Here is a 21,018-nt window from a genome sequence, read left to right on the forward strand (position 1 = left end):
GTGGAGCCAGGGACTGGGGGGCTTAGACCCATCCCTGGACACCTTCCTTGGTGTCAGCACTCTTGGGAGCAGGTGTATTTGGGGAGCGTGTTGGGCTAGGAGCCTGGCCTTGCACCAGACGCCCAGTGCAACCAGTGGCATCTTTCTTCCGTTTGGCATGTTGCACCAAGCTTCCACATCCTGAACACCAGGCGCTTGGTTACTTGTACTTGGTGATCTTCCTAATTTGGGAATAACTTTACCGTCAGGGAGAGAAATTGGAGTTTTAACTGGGTCTTACAAACTTAGTCTTCTTTTACCCAGACAAGGTCTCATGTAGCTCAGGCTGGCCTTGAACTCTTAATCTTTCTGCTTCCACCCCCTCAAACTCTGGGATGATAGCCACAATGTCCTGCTAAAATATTTTTGACAGAGACCAGTGTCCTGCTACTGTGTATTAACAAACCATGCTGGTGACAGTATGGAGAGTCCAGCTGCCCAGCTGACACCTGTCAGAGAGCCTTCTCTGCAGTTCCTTCTTGCAGTGCAAGGCACTCGGTCACACCTGCTCAGGTGGGCAGTCAGGGATGTCAGCTTTGTGAGTGGGACAGCTCTTCAGGTTCCACCCATCACCTGGCATCACCTAGTGAGACTAGCACTGAAACTGCATACGGACTGTGTGCTTTAAATTTTTATTACCTTGTATTTATTTACGTGTGTGTGTGTGTGTGTGTGTGTGTGTGTGTGTGTGTGTGTGTGTACACGTCAGAGGACAGTTTGAGGGAGCTGGTTCTCTCCTTCTACCACATAAGTCCCCAGGAGTGGACTCAAGTTGTCAGGCTTGGGAGCAAGCACTTTCATGCCTTCTCATCTCCTCAGCTGACTGAGGGCTTTGTGTTCATCGTCCCCTCTGTTCCTTAGGTGGCTGTGGAGGGTTCGGGAGTCTGCGGGATGGAAGGGACCAGCATGCCCAACTTGCACGGGAGGAAACTGAGCTCCGAGTGCTGTGCTAGCAAATGGTGGAGCTGGGACTTGAGGGCTCCCTGTTGAGTGATTCCAAATCCACACTGCGTTTTGTCACACGCACGCACACACTTGCCACGGCCAAGCTGGTGGTGTGAATGGTTAAGTAAACAAAGGTACTGCATCCAAAGAAGGCAGCCACACCTTGCTGAGTGACAGACTTACATCCCAATAAAGGTAGTGCCAGTTAAGCCGAGAACACCTTAATGCAGTCAGTCTACTGAACACCGCAGCTTAGCACCCAGCACCCAGTAGGGTGCCCTTGTTTACCCTCATGACTGGGTGGGCCATTGCTGCTGCCTAACAGTTCAGAAGGATGTCATACCACATGCTACCAGCACAGGGGAAGTGACTAACGTGGTGGCCACTGAGTGCAGGGTTGCCTTTGCTCCGCACGAGGCTGAAAACTGACAGTGCAGCCCATCTGTGTTATTAGCTCCTAGGAAGCCAAGAGCCTTGGTTTTCGTGTGAAATCTTGTAGTTCTCTCATCTTTCTTTTTTAAACTTACTTATTTATATATTATGTGCATTGGTGTTTGGCCTCTACCTATATCTGTATGAGGGTGTTGGATTCCCTGGAACAGGAGTTACAGACAGTTGTGAGCTGCCATGTGGGTGCTGGGAATTGAACCTGGGTCCTCTGGAAGAGTGTCTGGTGTCATTCCTCCAGTCCCCCCCCTTTTTTTTTTGAGACAAATTCTCCAAAATTTAGCTCTGGCGTCGAGAAGCTCACTATGTAATCCTTTTTATCCTTTTTTTTTTTTTTTTTTTTTTTTTTGAGACAAATTCTCCAAAATTTAGCTCTGGTGTCCTGGAGCTCACTGTGTGATCCTTGTTGGCTTCGAACTCACAGAGTTCTGCCCACTTTTATCTCCTAAATGCTGTGACCGTGCCTGGTTTGTGTGTGTGTGTGTGGGGGGAGCATTTGCATGTCGTGGCACATACTTGCGAGCTGGGCGGTGGTGGCACACGCCTTTAATCCCAGCACGTGGGAGGCAGAGACAAGTGAGTTCAAGGCTAGCCTGGTCTACAGAGGGAGTTCCAGGACAAGCTCCAAAGCTACAGAGAAACCCTGTCTCAAAAAACCAAAAGAGAGAGGGGGGGAGGGAGAGGGAGAGGGAGAGGGAGAGAAAAAGAGAGAGAAAGAGAGCAACGTGCACTAGTCTGTTCTCTCCTCCTGCCATGTGGCTCTAGAGCTTGACTCAGATCATCAGGCTTAGTGGCAAGAGCTGTTACTGCTCAACCATCTCATTGGTCCTCTTTGGATTCCTTAAGCACAAACACAGTTATTCCAGTGCAGACTTTAGGCTGGGCCCTCTGGAATCCCCAGGAGGAGGATCAGCGTTCCCTGCTGAAAGAGGTCCTGGAGTCTGTTGGGACAGTGGCCCTGTGTCATTAATCCACCAGGAAGGTGGAAAGGTAAGCGGACTGGAGAGGTGAGGAGCCGTAGTGTTGAGGAGAGTTAAAGCCGTCTGGACCCAGGCCTCACCTCTGGCCAGTCCTCCCACCAGCTCTCTAGGCTCTGGCTACCCCAGCAGCAGCTGGAACTTCCTGCCTCCCACTCCACCGCCCCCTCCCCACCACGCTGCCCACTCTGCTGCCCTTGGCTCCTAGGATAACAGACACCAGTGTCGCTTCTTTTCCATTTGCTTTGCTTTGTTTTGTTTTGCTGTTTTGCAGGGTCTTTTGTGTAACGGCCCTGGCTGCCCTGGAACTGACTCTGCAGACCAGGCTGGCCTCGAACTCACAGAGATTCGCCTGCTTCTGCCTCCTCAGTGCTGGGATTAAAGGCCTGCACCCCCACCGCCTGGCCTTTTTCATTTTTTTAAAGCACATATTACATACACAATAATATGTTTCATTATGACATTTTCATACATGTATATAATCTTACTAATCTTACCATATTTATCTTCTATTATTCCCCTTTTGCCCACTCCACTCATCTTGCCCCTTCTACTGTTTTTTGTTACTATTTTGGTGAGCTAAGGAGTTCCATTAGGGTTGCTTCCAGGACCATGAGTAAGAGGTTATTTGCTGGAGTATGGACACTTTATTAACAGCTTTACCATAGAAGAGAATGTCTTTCCCTTTCCTAACCATATAGATCCTCAGGGGAGCATGAGTTCTCCCTGTCCTTCCCACTTTTGCAGAGGACCTGGATGCTAGGCTAGTGTTATGGTTGCTTTTCGTGTCTTGGTTTGAAATTTATCCTCATGTAGAACAGGAAATCTTGCTTACGGTCAGGGAGATTGGACTGATCTTCTCCCAGCTCAGGCTTCATCTAGGTATGTCTCAAAAAACAGAGTGGGCCCTTCACCAAGGAATAGCATCCATGGAGACAGGTATCAATCACAGTGCAACGTGGAGGAAAGAGGACAGAGCCTTCCGTTCTTCATAAAGGATGAATGAATTGCATCAGACAGGTCAGTAGTGGGACAGGTCAGCTCACTGACTTCTGCGGTGACCATTTCCTGTCTGTACACCAAGATTGGCTGACGGTTTTGTTCCAACAGAGGTTACTTGTTTAACCACTAGGTTCTCTGATTGACACAGCCGTCCCATTTGTCTTTGGGAAATTACTCAGGAGTTCCCTAGAGAGCTGTGCTCCCTACATGATGAAGAACATGAACGGTAGGTAATTCGGGTGCTCTAGCCTGCCCCACCGTAGCTGAGTTGTCTGGCTCTTCCACATTTCTTCCTGAAGAGCACACTGTGGAACCTAGAACATGTGAATCAGGTGATGTGACAGTTGCCCCATCTCCCTCCAGAATGTGACTTTTAGAAGACTGTCTCTATAGTTCAAAGTCCAACTTCTGAGCAAGCTTTGGAATGCTCCCTGTGTGTACATGGGGACTTCCTGTGTGATATTTCTGGCGTTGTGACCAGGCGCTTCTGTCGCCATCTGTCCCCATTCTGCTGGGTTGGATCTCCTGAGCTCCAGACTGTCTCCTGCAATAAAATCCGAACTGGGGATGTGGTGGGTCCCACCCTGCTCTGCCCCTGCCTCCGTGCCCAGTGCAGACTCCCTCAGTCGTGAAACCATGAGGATTGGCATCTGCTTGGCTAGCGGCTCCGGGATTAGTGGGCTTCTTGCAGGCTGCTCACATGGTCTTTTATGGTTGTGTTCTATTCTATCCTCCCCTGTTGCCCCCAGCATGTGAGCCCCATCAGCCAGACTGAGCCCAGTGGTCCCCGGACACATTTTGTTTCAGGAAAGCATATTTTCTGTTTTCTCTGTTGTGGTTTCCCTCTGTGACTCTGCAGCCACCATCTGCTTCCTCCCTGTCCAGGAAGAGGCAGATTTCCCACTGTGAGAATTGCAGAGGATCTTCAATTCTGGTGAAATTTGCTTTGCCCCTTCAGGACAGGAGCTGGAGGTGTCCCTTAGTAGGGAGGCATTATTATCCCACCAGGGCCTCTTGCTGAGTTTGAGGGTTACCTGTGAGCAAGTGAGGAGTGATTGTGGGCAGGGGACTGGGATGGGACCAAGAGCTTCCGTGAGTGGGATGGGTTTCTTTTCAGGAGGTGCCAACTGTCTGACCCCAGCTATCACGGGGCCTCAGCGTTTCCTGGAGCTCTGCACTCAGCAGATGGCTTCCTAAAATTGTGAGACTGAGGAGGCCCAGGCCTGGGTGGCATCAGTGCTTCTAGGGAAGCACGAGTGTTACTGAAGGCCGATGAAGGGCGTGCTGTGGGCAGCTGGCTGGTCCTTTCACGGCTTCCTCGTTTCTTAGAACTTCTGGTCATCCGAGATGATGCCAAGGGTGCGTGTGGGTCCCGTGGGCTTCGAGCTCTCTGCCTTCCATACTGAGGCTCGTGTGGATGAGACTGACCATCGTGGAGTCATCTCGAACCCACTTCAGTTGCTTTTCTCAAAGTAAAAGCAGATTATTACTCGTCAGTATCTGATGATGACCGCTGGCCAGTGATGGGTGGTGCTACATCTCATGATTGATTGCATATCAGGCTAGAGACTAGGGGCCAAGGATAGCTCTTGGCCGAGTCCTCGGTTACCCTAGCATGCTTGTGCCCTTGACCTCTGGGGCAGGTGGAAACAGCATTTACAGAAGACAAACCTGGAACTACTTCTTTGTTTGGGGGATGTGTGTATGTGTAGGAGACCAAGTGCTTGGAGGATGTACTTGACTTTCCTTTGGGAACATCCAGGTTGGCGTAGTGACCTGGGACAGCTGTCTGTCTAATCCTTGTTTGACGGTTTGGTGTACATAGGAGAGCTCATCCGCCTGCCTGTGGCCTGGTCTGCAGGCTGCAGGTCTATGCCTGGGGGATCCTTGCTTTGCTTGGCAGTGTTCAGGTGGGAGCAGCTGTGATACGATTAGAGGCCAGGAGAAAAACACTTGTACAAGTTGACCTAGAGTACAGTAGATTAGAACACGGAATCTTCCAGAAGAGAAGGCTAGGAAAGAGGCCATGGGTTAGGGTAGGCAGTGGTAGCACTGTACTCTAGTGACTGCCTTCTTGTTTCCTCCGGGGGCTGCACAGTTCACTTCTTGGGCCTCAGCCTCCAGGATGTGGTCCCGGAAGCTTGGCTGCTCTGGAAAGCTATTTCTCCCTTCCTGAGCAGCTGTCTTGCCATGTAGACCTACCTGTCTTTGGTCCCTCTGTGGCACTCTGCACTCTCCCTGTGACGGGCAGTAGCTGCTCTGTCCTGGCCTTATTTCTCTGGGATCTTTGCTGAAACTTGGGCCCCTCTAGTTCAGAGTCACAGGGCCCATCTGCAGGGGAGATGGGGAGCGATAATGCCCCTCAGCTTTTCTGTCTCACCTCTGAGTTGGAGGCTGCTCTGCTCAGCTGATATTCTCTGAGGAGGAGAGGGATGAGGTCAATGCTTTGCTCAGTGAGAAGGCCCAAGTTAGTGACGACCTGTCACAGCTCCCGGGATCCCTGGCTGCAGTCCCTGGCTGGAACTTCTTTCCTGTCCTGTTCCCGGGGACATGAAAATCACTGATGCAGATTTATTTATTGTGTGCCGCCTCTGTGTTAGAGTGGGAGGCACACGCTTTATCGCCAGCCACCATGATGGCTCTCTCCTTGCTTTTCCTCCCATCACTCAGTGAGCTCTGTGAGGTGTCTGAGTAAGCGGAAGCTCATAACAATCTAGTAAATTCTCACAAGGCTGCTGAGCAGTGGATTTGAAGTCATCCGCTTCTCTATTGGGAAGGCTGCTATTTCCCCTGTAGGACAGTGCCCTGGGGGTGGAATACCAGAAGGGTATACAAAGAGCTGTGTGACTATCCCAGCCCCCAGTGACACCAGAGCAGCCAAATCTGTGATATGGACAGGGTGGCTTTATGTGTGGACAGTGGGGGCTTTGTGGTACTGTGTAAAATTGTCCACCAAAGTCCCTGAGTGCCTGTTCAAAAGACTCTTGGAACCCTCTCTGTCCTTCTGTGTCCCTCTCCATCTCTATGCCTCCAGAGCGCAGCCTTGCTTGTTTCAGATTCAAGGCAGTGATTTAAACTTCTTGATTCTGGTCAGTTTGCTCCTCAGAAGGCTTTCTGGGTTTCCCCTAAGGTTTCTTGGGCTCCTTTGTCTTCTGGAGATGTGAGCACCCTGGTAATAAGCAGATGGAGGAGGGAGAGGTTTTGGGTGAAATGATATTGTAGGTAGAGAGAGATACACAGCTGGGGGAGAGAATGGGGGTGGGATGAAGTGGGGGTATCCTAGTCTTGCTAGAGAGGAAGGTTTTGGCCAAGCGCTTAAGCGGGGAGTAAAGGCTGGTTTGGCTTCACATTCTAAGAGGCTCAAGAGTTCTGCCCTTTGACACTTAAGACAGAGAAGGCCATTAGTGGGAGTGTTTGTCCCTCTTTATCTGGGTGTGCTTATACTTGAGGCTTTAGAAATATTTGGGGCCAGAAAACACAGCTCAGGCTATAGTTCTTGTATTGTGTGAAACCCTAAGACCAGCATCAGGGGAAAATTTATTTTAAAATTACGTCTACTGGAGAGATGGCTTAGAGGGTAGGTGTATATGTACTGTTCTTGCAGAGGCCTGAATTTGGTTCCCAGGATCTTCCCGTACAGCTCACAACCCCTGTAACTGCAGCCCAGGGGCCTGCTGACCTCCAGGCGCTGGCCCTCACATTGGCGCACCTACACACAGACCCGACACACATTATTAAAGATAAACCTTTCCTAAACGTTACCTCCAGTGGCAAGTGGGACAGCTTAGCAGGTAAAGAAAGACACTTGTGACCAAGTCTGGTTACTAAGTTTCACCCCTGGGACCCACGTAGTGAAAAGGCAGAAGGAACTCCAGTTGTCCTCTGGTTTTAATATGTGCATGTGTGCGTGCACACACACAAGTAAAATGTAATGGATAATTTTAAAAAGATTTATTTTTATGTGTATGACTATTTGGCATACATGTCTATGTGTGTACCGTGTGCATGCCTGGTGCCTGAGGAAGCCAGAAGAGGGACTCAGGTCTCCTGGAACTGAAGTTACAGGTGGTTGTGGGCTCCATGTGAGCGCTGGGAACTGAACCCGAGTCCTCTGCAAAACAGTGCACATTCTTAGCTGCTGAACTATCTCTTACAGCCCTTCAAGAGTGTACAACGAAAAATAGTATACAAGTATACTATACATGATGGTTCGTGCTTATAATCCTGGCTCTCCAGGACACTGAGTCAGGATTGAAAATTGGTACCTGAGTACCAGTTATAGTGAAACAGTGTCTCAAGGCAGAAATCGGAACAAAGATGCATGCATAGGAAGATGTACACAGGACATATGCATCTGAGGACTTACGGCCGAGGACTGTATTGTGAGTCTGCTCCTTTCTCAGCACACATACATTCCAGTTCTGTGAGACCCGAAAGGCTGCTGTGGGGATCCAGGAGTAGGGAGGAAGTTCCTTCAGAGAGCCTGCCATCTGGTGGGAGGGGCGGAGGTGAAGTGTGGGGTCCACAGAAGAGGTGGGCTTTTAGGGGGGCTGGTGGTGTAGGCAGCCTAGCCCTGGGAGGCAAATCCCAGTGACTGGCGGCTCGGGGCCAGCCTGAACTGCGCAAGGAGCCACAGCTTCAAAACAAAGTGTGTCGGGGGAGGGGCAAAGGGTATTTCAGGAAGCTCAAACCATTTTTATCTGCTGGAAGGGGGGTTAGGAGAACCAGGGAGGGGACGGGACTCTGAGAAGGCCTGAGCTTGGTTTCAGATGCTAGACCATATTGTTTGCCGTGAGCGATAAAAAGAAAGGGTGATATGTGTGACATGGGCTGGCCGAGTGAAGGAAGAGTTGATGTGACCTGGGGACAGTTACACGGAGGAGCTAGAGGAGGGTAGTCAGGGGAGCAGACGCCTGCTGCTTAACACAGGAGGAGGACCAAGCCTTTCTCCAGTTGTGTGGGCTGTGTTCCTCAGTCAGAATCTGACTAGTAAGGAGTAGAGTAACTGGTGCCTGTAACTCCATAAACACTGGAAAGATTACAGCTCATCCCAGGAACAGGCAAACTTTTGAACTTTTTGTTCAGGTCTCTGTGGGGCCAGAGATGACTCACTGCCGAGCCCCTCCTAAGCTCTGGTGGTGATTAGCAGGGGGAGCAGCGGGGGACCCGCCCTGCTCTGCTGCAGACTCATGTGCTTGGAAGAACCCAGATTGCAGGAAAGGCCCGGAGTCGTGCTGGAACAGACCCGGGACGTTTACTGGACACAATTCTCTGGGCTCCAGGGTTCTTTACATGTGTGAATCAGCTTTACCCACTGAAGGAACTATGGGCTGGGCCTTCAGGAGCTCCCTGGACTGACCTTAAAAGATTTAGTGTTGGGGCTGGAGATATGGCTCAGTGGTTAAGAGCACTGACTGCTCTTCCAGAGGACCCGGGTTCAATTCCCAGCACCCACATGGCAGCTCACAACTGTCTGAAGATCCAGTTGCAGGGGATCTGAAACATTCACACCAATGCACATAAAATAAAGTTAAATAAACGATAAAAATATTTAAAAAAAAAAAAAAAGATTTAGTGTTAGCCAGACACTTTTAATCTCAGCATTGGGAGGCAAAGGCAGGTGGATCTGAGTTCGAGGCCAGCCTGGTCTGCGGAGTGAGTTCCAGGACAGTCTGTCTTGAAAAACAAAAGGGAGAGGGTTAGAGTGCCTGGGTGAGCCGAAGCGGTGCTTAAGACATGACCAAGGAAACGCAGCCACGGTGTTCTGGGACCTGTGGGGGAGGGGCTCTGATGATGCGTTCTGAAAGTATGAAGTTCCTGCCTTCTCACTTGGGTGAGTTGCCAGATCCCTTATCAGGTGAGCCCAGGCACCTTCCACTTCTCTGTACTGCTGTATAAGTTTTGGAAGCCGCTCAGGAGGGAAGGCCACTCAGCTGGGACCTGCTGGAGTGGCTCCTGTGAGGGTGCTGAGTACCTAAAACAGAGGGGAGACCAGGCAAGATTGGGCTTCTGCCTGGAGCTTCGGATGACTTCACAGTAGCCTTCCAGCCTTTATTTTCTTCTGTCTCAGCTCAGCTGTGCCCCGTGACCTTGGGTACAAAGCCAGGCATCCAATAAAGAAAGGGGACCTGCTTGCACACTCAAGTTGTATAAGCCTCTGGCATGTGGGAGCTGGGAAGAGCCACTGTACCAGCTGGCCCCTTTCTGCTGCAGGCTGGAAAACTCTAGAGCCTTCTCCCCTGGTTTCCTGTATGTCACTCCGGCCCACACTTCCTTCAGGGCAGTTCCTGTTGAGTGAGGCATGAGTCAGCTAGGGAAGCTTGGTGGCTGAGTCTTCATAACCTGCAGGCATGGCTATTAAATATTTAAGTGACACTATGGTATTGATCCCATCTCCTCTGTCTCCAAGGGGAGAGCAGCCCCTGTCTGGAATTCAGATAATAGCAGTATCTTAGATTTAGACAGAGTCCTGAAATGTTCACAGTGCCTTGATCTCATCTGTGACCCTGTTTTCCCTCCTTAGAACATTCTCAGAAATGGGGGGAAAATCAGATTGTGCCCCTTTTGCATGATAAGGAAGACAATCTGGTCCATAGCTGGACCCTCCTCCGTACACTGGCCCGCAGCATGGTACCCCTGCTCCTCCTTCATACTGGCACTTCTGTTTCTTTTTTATCCTCCTCTTCCAGCAAGATAGAACAAGGCTGTCAATCTCTAGAGCTTAATTCTTGGAAGAGAGACAGTTGATGAGGGGGTAGAACCCAAGTTGTGAGGGAAACCCCTCTAGAAGGTTGTGTTTCTTGTCAGTGTTGAGGCCCTAGGTCCCTGGCAGGGTAGGGCAGATGTCTTCGGTGTGGATTGGCCCTTGCTGGCTACAGCTGCCTTCCCTGAGGATAAATATACCCAGATCCCCATTCCTGGGGAGTTACTCACTGAACAAAAGTACCCTGCTGTGGGTTAGATTACCTCTACTCTAACTGCTCACTTCTCTAAGCTCAGCAACGGAGGAGGGCAGCTGGGAGCCACCGAGGGGGAGGGGCAGATCTGCCTTCCTACTCCTCTCTCTTTTCTAATCGAGAAGATGGGCCCTCCCTGAGCTGGGTTTGCTGTTTACATGACTCCTTCCTTGGGAAGGTCGAGTCCCACTCACTGCTTACATACCTCTGTCTGGCAGCCCTGGGACACCCAGGTGACCCGTGGAGTACTGAGCCCTTTTCTGGGCATAACATGGTAGACAGGCTGCTTTGCTGCTTAGACATCCGCTGGATCCGACTGGATAGCGGGTGCTTGTGAGTCTAGTGCCGCCTGCCTGAGAAAGGCATACACAGCTGAGCATCGGGAAAGTCCTCAGGTGGGGCAGTCCTCAGGCGTGTGGCTGCTCTTGCAGATGCCAAGGGAGTTAGTTAGTTGTGCCAGGCGTTCCCCAGGCTGCGAGTTAAGTCAGATTGCAGAACTGCTGTGGATTGTTGTTGGCCAGGCCTCAGGGGTACACGGCACACTAAAGTGGGCCTCCCTGAGAACTGGAGGACCAGCTCTCTGCTAGAGCCTGGGGCCGTGGACGGCAGATCCTGGAGTGGTAAGGGCCCAGGCAGAGCAGCCTGCAGCTGGGAAGGGGTGAGAAAGGTCCCTGGTTCAGAAGTAGAGATCTGTTGGGAGGTCAATTAGTCAAGGTTCTCTAGATAACAGAACCTACACAGTGAATGTATAGTCACATAGTCAAGGCCATATACTAAGTGGCTTACAGGCTGTGGTCCTGCTAGTCCAACAGTGACTGTCTGACCAAGTGTAGAAATTGTTTAGTTCACAAGGTTGGTTGTCTTAGCTGGTCTGAAATATATACCAGTGTGGGGATCCCTGCTAACGCCCCAGCCGGCAGAGTAACTATCCTAACTGTGTACGAGGCTAGAAGGAAATCTGGTTCACAACTTAGTTAGCCGATGTTGGTTCAGACTTCGAGAGTCTGACGACTCCCCCCCCACCCCCCACCCCCGCGGTTTATTTTAGACATATTTTGGTACAGTACCACTTTGGAAAAAAGTTCTGGTGACAGTTACCACAATAAAGCTTAAACTATGTTGAGACTCACAAAGACATGTGGCCTCTTCCACAGACTTAAGGGCCAAAGGGAAGATCTGGTCATTGTAGAATTGCAGAGGTCACCAAGCTACAAAGTACCTGAGACATCTCCCGTAGGGACGGGCTGGTTATGTTATTTTTGTGTGGTTTTGGTTTTGTTTGTTTGTTTTTTTTCTAGACTGGGTTTCTCTGTGTAGCTTTGGAGTCTGTCCTGGTATTTGCTCTGTAGCCCAGGCTGTCCTCAAACTCAGAGAGATCTGTCTGCTTCTGCTGGGATTAAAGATATGTGCCATCACCGCCCAGCAGGATGGGTTTTGTTTACTGAAAAACAGTGATCGATAAGTCTAGGCAGAGTCTGGGGGATTTGGGTGTGACCTGGCCATACAGGTAGCATAGATCACTAGGCTATTAACTACATAAAACAGGTATCCGTCCCTTCCATTGAAGAAAACAGCCTGCACTTCAACATTCTTAGCTTCCCTAGTGCTTATCTGTTAGCACAAGGACCTCATGTCTTCTGCACACCAGAGTTCCCACTTCGATTCTAATGCCAGTGAAGGAAGAGCAAGAGGGGAGAGCTTCCTTCCCCCACTCCTTTATACAGCTGCCAGCAGAAGGTGTGGTCCAGATTAGAGGCAGGCCTTCCCCGCCTTAGAAGACCCAGATGAGAGGCTGGAGAGGCCCAGTGGTTAGTAACTACTCTTACAGAAGGTGCTAGTTCAGGGAAAAAAAATTCAGATTGAAAGTGGATTTCCTGGCTGGAGAGAGATGGCTCAGTGGTTAAGAGCACTGACTGCTCTTCCCAGAGGTCCTGAGTTCAATTCCCAGCAACCACATGGTGGCTCACAACCATCTGTAATGAGATCTGGCGCCCTCTTCTGGTGTGTGGGCATACATGGAGGCAGAATGTTGTATAGATAATAAATAAATCTTAAAAGAAAAGAAAAAAGAGAGTGGATTTCCCCACTTCAAGTGGTTTAAATAAGGAAAAGTCCCTCACAGGTATTCCCAGCCCCTTGGGTGTTAATTAATTCCAAATGTAGTCAAGTGGACAACCAAGAACAACCATCACGGGTTTCCCTCCAGGGCCTTGGGTTGGCCAGAATGATGCCTGCCTGCCGGCCCAGCACTAGATGCCCTTTCTTCTCCTGTCAGCCCAGCACTTGCCGTTCAGTGGTTGCTAGGGCCAAGGAGTGCCTGCTTTCGTGTGTTTGAAACGGGCATGTAGGTGTTTGTGCCTCAGTTTTCTGAAACACCTGTTCCGCTAGCGAGCAGGTCTCCAAATCCCTGCATGCCAGCTGTAACATCCGCACCTGAAGGGCATGAGAGGAGTAGCTCGAGGCCAAACTCCGTCTCCCACAGAACTCGAATCATCGTCTTCATTGGACCTTTAACTCACCTCCCCTGGCACCTGGCCAGCGTCCAGACTCTGCTTTTTTGACAGTCTTGACCACATACCCAAAGTGTGGTTAGGGACTGTCAGGAAAAAGGGGCCAGCATGCGAAAGAGCCCTGGCTTCTCTGCTCCGAGCTGGAGTGGGGGTGAGGATGGGGAGGAGACTGAACCCCGGATTGCTAAACAAGAGTTCTGAGGTATTTGCTACCAAGTTCTTAGGTTTTTGACAACCTAAGTTTTGGGGTCCATGTAGTAGAGGAGAGAACTGACTCCCCGGAAGTTGTCTTCTGGCCTGCTCACCCACACCTGGGCATTTGAATGAGGGCTCTTCCACCTCCATAAAAGAATTTACAAACAGAAAGGAGTGGGGCGCGGGGGGGGGGTTCTACTGAGTTGTTTCTTTCTTTCATCCATTGTTGGGTGCTGTGTATCTGTTGATCAGCTCGAGTCCTCAGAGGATAGTCTGGTAGACACTCCTCTTGTTGAGGACTTTAGGGGACTCTGGGTACCTGCACCTATGCCTCTGTGCTGGCAAAGGATCTTGAGGGGCCCAGCTGTAGCATTTGCTGAGGAATGTGGTCAGAGCAGTCTGGTGAGCCCCTTGTTAGCTCCTCCTCAGGTAGGCTTTGGGCCAAGTGGTGCCTCCCTTGCCTTCATGTGAACCCCCTAAGGGCTGCAGGCCTGTATGTTTCTCTCTTGGTTAGTTACCAGAGCCTAGAAGGGTCCTTCCTGCTTTAATTATTATCATTGTTTCATTGTTGCCGGGCAGTTGTGGCGCATGTTTTAATCCCAGCACTTGGAAGGTAGAGGCAGGTGGATCCCTGTGAGTTTGAGGCCAGCCTGGTCTACAGAGCGAGTTCCAAGACAGGCTCCAAAGCTACTGAGAAACCCTGTCTCAAAAACAAAACAAGTCAAAACAAAACAACAAACAAAAAGATTGCTGTTAGTTTGTTTTGAGACAGGGCCTGGCTGCTGGCCTATGGTTGCAGCAATCCTCCTGCCTCAGCCTACCGAAGACCTCTTTGTCTTGGCCTGGCCACCTGTGCACTGTTATCCAGCCTGCCTTGGAACAGCCTTCAGACCTGAGGCTTCTGTTGCTTTGATCTGTTGCTTGAGCCAGGCATAGCTATAAAATAGAAAGGGGGGTACTTGTACCCTACATTTACAGAGAGAGTAGAAGTGACTCTGTGTCCCTCTGCGCCCATGGAGCCCTTGAACTTCATGCCACCCTTCCTATGTTGCACCTCCATATGTTCTGGTTTGCATGCCCAGGGTCTTGACATCCAAGCCACTTTACATGCCAGCTCTGTGCCTCTAACTCAGCCTGCTTGTCTTGGTACTGAAACTTCTCACTGTAGCTGGGGACTCCCTAGTCTTTCCCCAGCTCAGCAAGAAAATTCTGTGGTTGCTTGAGGTTACGCGGCACGGCAGAAAGGTGATGGACCAATGGCTCCCTCTGGTGGTCATCAGCAGATGGTCCACACCCTTACTCAAAGTGCATAACATAGCACAGTGATTTTTGCCTCTGGGCAGCTGGGCACTTTGCACCCTGCCTACCTTCTCTTTGCCCTTCTGTACGCAGGGTTGCATGATCTTGCTCAGTGACCTGCTTTCCCTCTTCTGTGGGCTCAAACTTCAGGCCTTACATTTGAGTTGGACCCAGCAGTTTAGCAATGTGATGCTGAAGAACTTTGAGGCCTCTCTAGCTTGTGAGAAGGATGCAGGTAGTGGTGGGTCTGTTCTGATCTTTGTGCATGAGGTGAAGGGGTTTCCAGTACCCCCTGTATATTTAGAGCTAGGCAAAGGTCGTCGCCATGGCTGAAATCTGGGGGAAATTTCTGACAGGTAGACTGCTTTGTTGAACATCTTGGCTGTGTTTACTCAATCCGGGGGAGGAGCTTGTTGAGCTCGAGGAGAGGACTTTAGCCTTTAACCAGTTTGCTGGTTATGGGAAATGCCAGCCTTTACTGTAGGAATCCATATCCCCAGGGTTTGTATTTTGACTGCTTCCTATATTCCTATAGTGACTTGTGGGGAGCTTTGGGACACAGGGGCGCCAAGTCTAGTTAAGCCACCAGGCAGGACTAAGGGTACAGGAAAGAAAGGAAGCCTTGTCAGAGCATGTGCCTATTTAAGTACCTGCTGAAGTTCCTCTCTCTCAGGTAAACAAACATTTGGAGGAAATTGGGAAATAGTGTGCTTTCTCCATCACACGCGCGCGCGCGCACACACACACACACACACAGAGCGTTTTAGATGCTACTCTTTGGAGACAAGGTTTCTCTGTGTAGCCCCTGGAACTCACTCTGTAGACCAGGCTGGCTTCAAACCAAGCAGATCCTCCTGCCTCTGCCTCCTGGGTGCTGGGACTAAAGGCTGCGCCACCAGCCCAGCTGACTGCTCCTTTCTTGTTCTGTGGCTCTGGTTCAAGCTGTCTTCACATCCTACTCAGGTTTTACTCAGAAAAGACCAAGGGTCTTTTTCTGAATGTCACAAAGTAAATAGGTCTGTCGTCATAACCAATGCCTTTCCCGTGGGCCAGCCCTCATAAACCTCAATAATACTGCAGAGTAAGAACTTCACAATGAGGGCCGGGGGGCAGCTCAGTAGGTAACAGCGTTTGCTAGACAAGCCCAGCAGCCTGAACTCCATCCCTAGCACCCATGTAAATCCAGATAGACCCAGCACAGATGCTGCCATGCAGTGCAAATAGACCCATGTGTGCATGCAGTCCCAGCACAGATGCTGCCATGCAGTGCAGCAGTGCAGGTCCTGTCACAAAGCAGAAGGAGCCGTCGGGTCTGTGATGTGTCCTCTGACTTCTGTACTCGTGTGCACGTTCACAGAAATAAATAAGTCATGTAAATCAGAAAATTCCTTTATGTGTATTGATGTTTTGTCTGCATATATGTAGGTGCACTAAATACATGCAGGGCCCACGGAGTCTGAGAGAGGGTGTTGAGTTTTCCTTGTCATTATAGTAAACAGGCGGTTGTGAGCCACCTTGTTGGCGCTGAGGACTGACCTAGGTCCTCGGCAGGAGCAGCCAGTGTTCTTACTGTGGACGTCTCTCTCCAGTTCGTCCTAGAGCTGAGCTAGGCTTGAGTTCATGGCCTGCTCCTTCATCTACTATCCATACCACGTAGAGCTCGTCTGGAAACTCTGAATGGTTCTCTTTTTTTGTACTTGTAAAGATTTCTTTTTGACTGTGTGTTTGAGGTTGTGTCTCTGTGTGTTGGTGTATGCGATCACAGGTACCTGCAGAGGCCAGAAGCTTTGGAGAACCCAGAGCAGGTTGTAAGCTGCCTGGTGTGGGTGCTGGAAACCAAACTCGGGGCTTCTATGTGAACAGTATGTGCTCCTAACAACACCTGAGCTATCTATCCAGCTCCCCCTTTTCTTTTAAAATTTAAAATTTTATTTTATTTGGTGTGTGTGCGTGTAGTGGTGGTCAGAGGACAACTTGCAAGAGTTTTCTTTGCTTCTACCATATGGGTTCCAGGGTCTCTCAGATTCAAGTCATCAGATGTAGTAGTAAACATGCTAAGCCATCCTGCTGGCCCCAAACCTCTCCGTAAATTGGAAGGAAGGAAACAATCTGGGGCAGTGACTTAGTAGTTCGGGTGTGTGATGTGCAAACATGGGGACCCGAGTTAGAGCTCCAGCTGCCACTGTGTGCCTGAACCTCAGTGCTGGGTTCCCAGGGACTCAGTGGCCATCCAGTTTAGTAAAACCCTATCTTAGAAAACAAAGTATTGCCGGGCGGTGGTAGCGCACGCCTTTAATCCCAGCACTTGGGAGGCAGAGGCAGGTGGATCTCTGTGAGTTTGAGGCCAGCCTGGTCTACAAGAGCTAGTTCCAGGAGAGGCTCCAAAGCCACAGAGAAACCCTGTCTCGAAAAACCAAAAAAAAAAAAAAAAAAAAAAGAAAGAAAGAAAACAAAGTATTGAGGCCAGCCTGTTTTACATAGAGAGCTCCAGGACAGCCAGGACTACACAGACCATGTCTCTACAGACAACAACAACAGAAGATGGGGTGGTGACATTGCTCAGTGGGTAAAGGTGCTGTAAGCTTGGTGACTTGAATTTAATACCTCGAACCCATGGAAATGTGGAAGAGAACCAACTCTACAAAATTGTCTTCTGGGCGGGATGGTGGTGATGCACGCCTTTAATCCCAGCACTCAGGAGGCAGAGGCCGGCGGATCTCAGGTCCAAGGGTAGCCTGTTCTACAGAGTGAATGAGTGAATTCCAGGACAGCCAGGGCTACACAGGGAAACCCTGTCTCAGAAAACCAAGCAACCAGCAAAGTTGTCACTACCCCCACACCTGCACGCTGTTAAAAAAAATAAAAAGAATAGAAGCTGGAGAGATGGCTCAGTGGTTAAGAGCACTAACTATTCTTTTAGAGGACCCAAGTTCAATTCTCTTCTGGCCTTGTGAACACCAAGCACATACATAGTGCATAAATAAACATGCAGGCAAAAAATATCCCCAGACACATACAATATAAAGGAAAAAGAAAAAAGAGTAAAAAGGCTATCTACGAAGTGGCATGTAATATAAGAACATACCTGACCCAGACTTCCAACCCCCACATAAGCTCGCTCTCCCTCTCTCTCTCTCTCTCTCTCTCTCTCTCTCTCTCTCTCTCTCTCTCTCTCTCTCTCTCTCGCACACACACAAAAGAAAAAGGCTCATGGAAGCTGGGTGTAGTGATGGAGGCAGGAGAATTGAGAGTTTGTGGCCACCTGGTTTATATGACAGGGCTGTGTCTCAGACCCCGAGGAGTGGGTATAGTTCAGTGGTGGACTTTGCTGTGCACAAGGCTCCAGGTTCTATCTCTAGTACCATAAAAACAGAATAGAAAAAAAATGAAATCAAACTAGAATTCAGCCCATAAACCAACAGAGCCAGACAGAGCATCACACCGTGGTGCAGGGCACGGGAACTTGGTGAGTGGGCAGAGAACCCCTGACTCACTGTCTAGCAGGGAAGGTTGTTGTCTTCCTTAGAGTGTTTGGAATTGGGGGGCAGTGGGGACCTCAGCTTGGCCCTCTATGGTAGTGTTGTTAAGGAGGATGGCAAGTTCCTGTCCCTGGTTGGTGTCCAGGACTGGCCACAGCTCTTGCCAGCCCTATCAGGGCTATATTTGTGGCCTGCTCTATGGAGCCCTGCAGGGTTTCCCAGCAGGCTTAGTCCCTGGTGGAGGAAGAGGGGTTCCGCCTACTTTGGGTTGGGCCCAGAGGAAATGGACAGCAGGTGTGCCTCTGGGATTGGCTTTAGACATTAGTTCCTTTTACGCCCTTACCTAGACACACATAGATTCCCTGTAGTTCCGGTTTGTTGAAGGCAGGAAGTCAGAGCTCCTCCAGGGGACCTTGAGGGGGTGGGGCCACAGGAGCAGAATTTCTTCAGCTGCAGGAGACTGGGACCCAGGGTCTTGACCTTGGACCTGCTTCTCAACCAGCCACCCTACAGGAGCCAGGGGTAGGTGTGCCCACCTTAGCGACGGGTAGTCAGGGCTGCTAGGCCAGGGCATGACCTCACAGGCCTCGCTAAGGGCCTTGCTCCCCTCTTCTCTGCTCTCTGCGTGGGAATGGGGCAGGGGACAGGGCGGCCAGCAAGGATCAGAGTGACAGCCTGGCTCGTGGGAAGTTGAGCTCCTTAGATTTGGTGTGGCACTGTGGAGGGTCCCAAGGCGGGAGGCGTACGGCGGGAAGGCCAAGACTTCCAACTCCTGCCTGCCCCTCTAGCTGTCCCTTCCTGTCAAGAGCCTGGGCCCCTTGTTGGCTACCACACGCCAGCAGAGTAATGGCAGGTTGTCTTCGAGGGCTGACCAACTGTACCCCTCAACCCTACCCCTCAACCCCGCAGTTTAAAACAGAGTCCTAGGGCCCTGGAGTTTCTAGGGCTGGGCTGATAGCCAGGCTTTGGCAGAAGCATTCAGCAGAGCAGTCTTTCCCTGGCTTGTTTGAGAGGGTGGCAACTGCTGAGCTGGCTTCATGCCAGCCCCACCCCTGCGCCCCCCACATACCTTACCCATAGCCTGGGGCCTAGGGAGGAGCTTAGAGCAGGAATTCTGCTCCCACCTGGAGGACAGGTGCTCCCTAGGGCCACTTCCTGTCTTCAGACTGAGGAAGCCAAGGTTCTTAGAAGTTCAGAGGGTGCCTGGCTCTCTCTACCCAGCCCCTCCCTGTGCTGTGACGTGACATGGGGCTCCTCCCGCCCGGTTCTCCCAATTGCCCTGTGGAATAGAGTTCCAGCAGACATTTCTTGCTTACACCAGGCAGCAGCATAGCCTTATCAGGAGGACTGCAGAGCCCAGTCCCTTAACCCCTGAGAGAAGAGGGGACAGGGCAGCTGCTGTGGGAACCCCAGGTCACTTCTGTTGATGGCGGCAGATGCCTGCCAAATAGGACCTTTTCAGGTTCAGGTTCCCAGGGACAGTGCCCAGCAGGGTCAGCTCTCACTGGTTGATGCTTCTTTTTGTAGACGCCCTGCTGGCGGACTTGGAATCTACCACCTCCCATATCTCCAAACGGCCCGTGTTCTTGTCAGAGGAGCCCCCCTACTCATACCCAACTGGAAACCACACCTACCAGGAGATTGCAGTGCCACCTCCTGTCCCACCACCCCCATCTAGCGAGGCCCTCAATGGCACGGTCCTTGACCCCTTAGACCAGTGGCAGCCTAGTGGTTCCCGATACACTCACCAGCAGGTAAGGTGGGGTCTGAGAAACCCTCAGGGCTAAGGGGTAACAGGAGCTGATCTGCTAAGGACATAGTGAGCCACTGGGGAGGCCTGGGGTCCTGGGCTGTCCCAGCCATACTCTGCCCTTCCCACCCACCATGTGAGGGTCCAGTGACCATGTATTAATCACCCCACTAGCTGTGGAAATTCCCTGGTGAGACAGGCTGTGAGCAGTCACTGCCTGGGGGTGGCCGGCTGCTCCTGTCTCCTGAGAGCTCTTTCTTCCTCAGCCTCCGTCCCCGTCACCCGTGTACAGCTCCAGTGCTAAAACTTGCGGTGCCTCCAACCCTCAGGACGGCTCTCTGTGTTCCCGAGCAGGCGAGGAAGAGCACGTCTACAGGTACAGACACAGCACCCCACGTCAGCCCCACATCTGGGAAACTCTAGGCCCACTGGTTTAACTGCAGAGGGCCCCAAGGCCCTGTGCCTGTCCATTGGCTCCCCTCTGCCCTGTCCCTGCCGTCTCTGATAGGACCCGCTCAGCTGTTGCAGCATCTACAGTTGAGGAACTGAAGCAGTTTCCTTCCTCCTCCCTCCCCACATTCCTTCCCTACCCTCTGCCTTCTTACTGAGGAAGCTTTGTGACATTCCACCCCCTGGGCCTCGAGAATCTGGGGCCTGCCACCTCCACTTCTCTCCTCTGCTTCTCAAAGCTTCCCCAACAAGCAGAAGTCGGCGGAGCCTTCACCCACCGTGATGAGCTCCTCCCTGGGCAGCAACCTCTCGGAGCTGGACCGGCTGTTACTAGAGCTGAATGCCGTGCAGCATAATCCTGCAGGCTTCCCTGCAGGTATGAGTGGGTCTCGAGGCTACGTGGGGGCCTTTGGGTTCTTGGAGGACTGAGGAATGAGCAACCATTTTGTCTCCTTATCTCCGAGATGAGTCCAATTCGAGCCCCCCACTGCCTGGAGCCTTGAGCCCTCTTTATGGCTTCCCAGAGAATAACAGTTCTCTGGGAGGAAAAGCTGGGCCTCTGATGAAAGAGAAGCCAAAACGAAATGGAGGCCGGGGCCTGGAAGATGTTCGGCCCAGCGTGGAGAGCCTCTTGGATGAACTGGAGAGTTCTGTGCCCAGCCCTGTGTGAGTATCCACCGGGCTCTTCCCAGGCTGGGGGAACTCTTGAAAATCTTAACCAGACAGGCTCCAGGCTATGGTACCTGTCACTCAGCCCTGACGTCATCTGTTCCCTTAAGTGTCTGTTACTTGCCAGGCTCTTGGGTGAGTCATGTGGGTACTCTCCCTGCCACACTAGCTACCATCAGTGAAGTACATGCAGAGGCCGCCTGTGGCTCAAACTGTTAGCACAGGTCTACTGATGGATGGATGTATCACAGGTTTAAGTGCTGCTGTGCCAATCGCTACATTCAGCTCTCAAGTCTTACT

At 51.1% G+C, this 21,018-nt stretch overlaps 1 protein-coding gene across 3 annotated transcripts in view; it reads left to right on the forward strand.

Moving 5' to 3' along the window:
- Pxn (paxillin) overlaps nt 1-21,018 on the forward strand; it is a 52,148-nt gene that overhangs the window by 21,276 nt on the left and 9,854 nt on the right. For all 3 annotated transcript variants that reach the window (XM_038345277.1, XM_038345275.1, XM_038345276.1), the window contains exons 2-5: nt 19,377-19,603; nt 19,866-19,975; nt 20,289-20,425; nt 20,514-20,715. In XM_038345277.1, coding sequence (XP_038201205.1) covers nt 19,377-19,603; nt 19,866-19,975; nt 20,289-20,425; nt 20,514-20,715 — 676 coding nt within the window. The remainder of the gene's footprint in view (nt 1-19,376; nt 19,604-19,865; nt 19,976-20,288; nt 20,426-20,513; nt 20,716-21,018) is intronic.

Source organism: Arvicola amphibius, chromosome 10 (assembly GCF_903992535.2).
Source record: "Arvicola amphibius chromosome 10, mArvAmp1.2, whole genome shotgun sequence".
NCBI lineage: Eukaryota > Metazoa > Chordata > Mammalia > Rodentia > Cricetidae > Arvicola > Arvicola amphibius.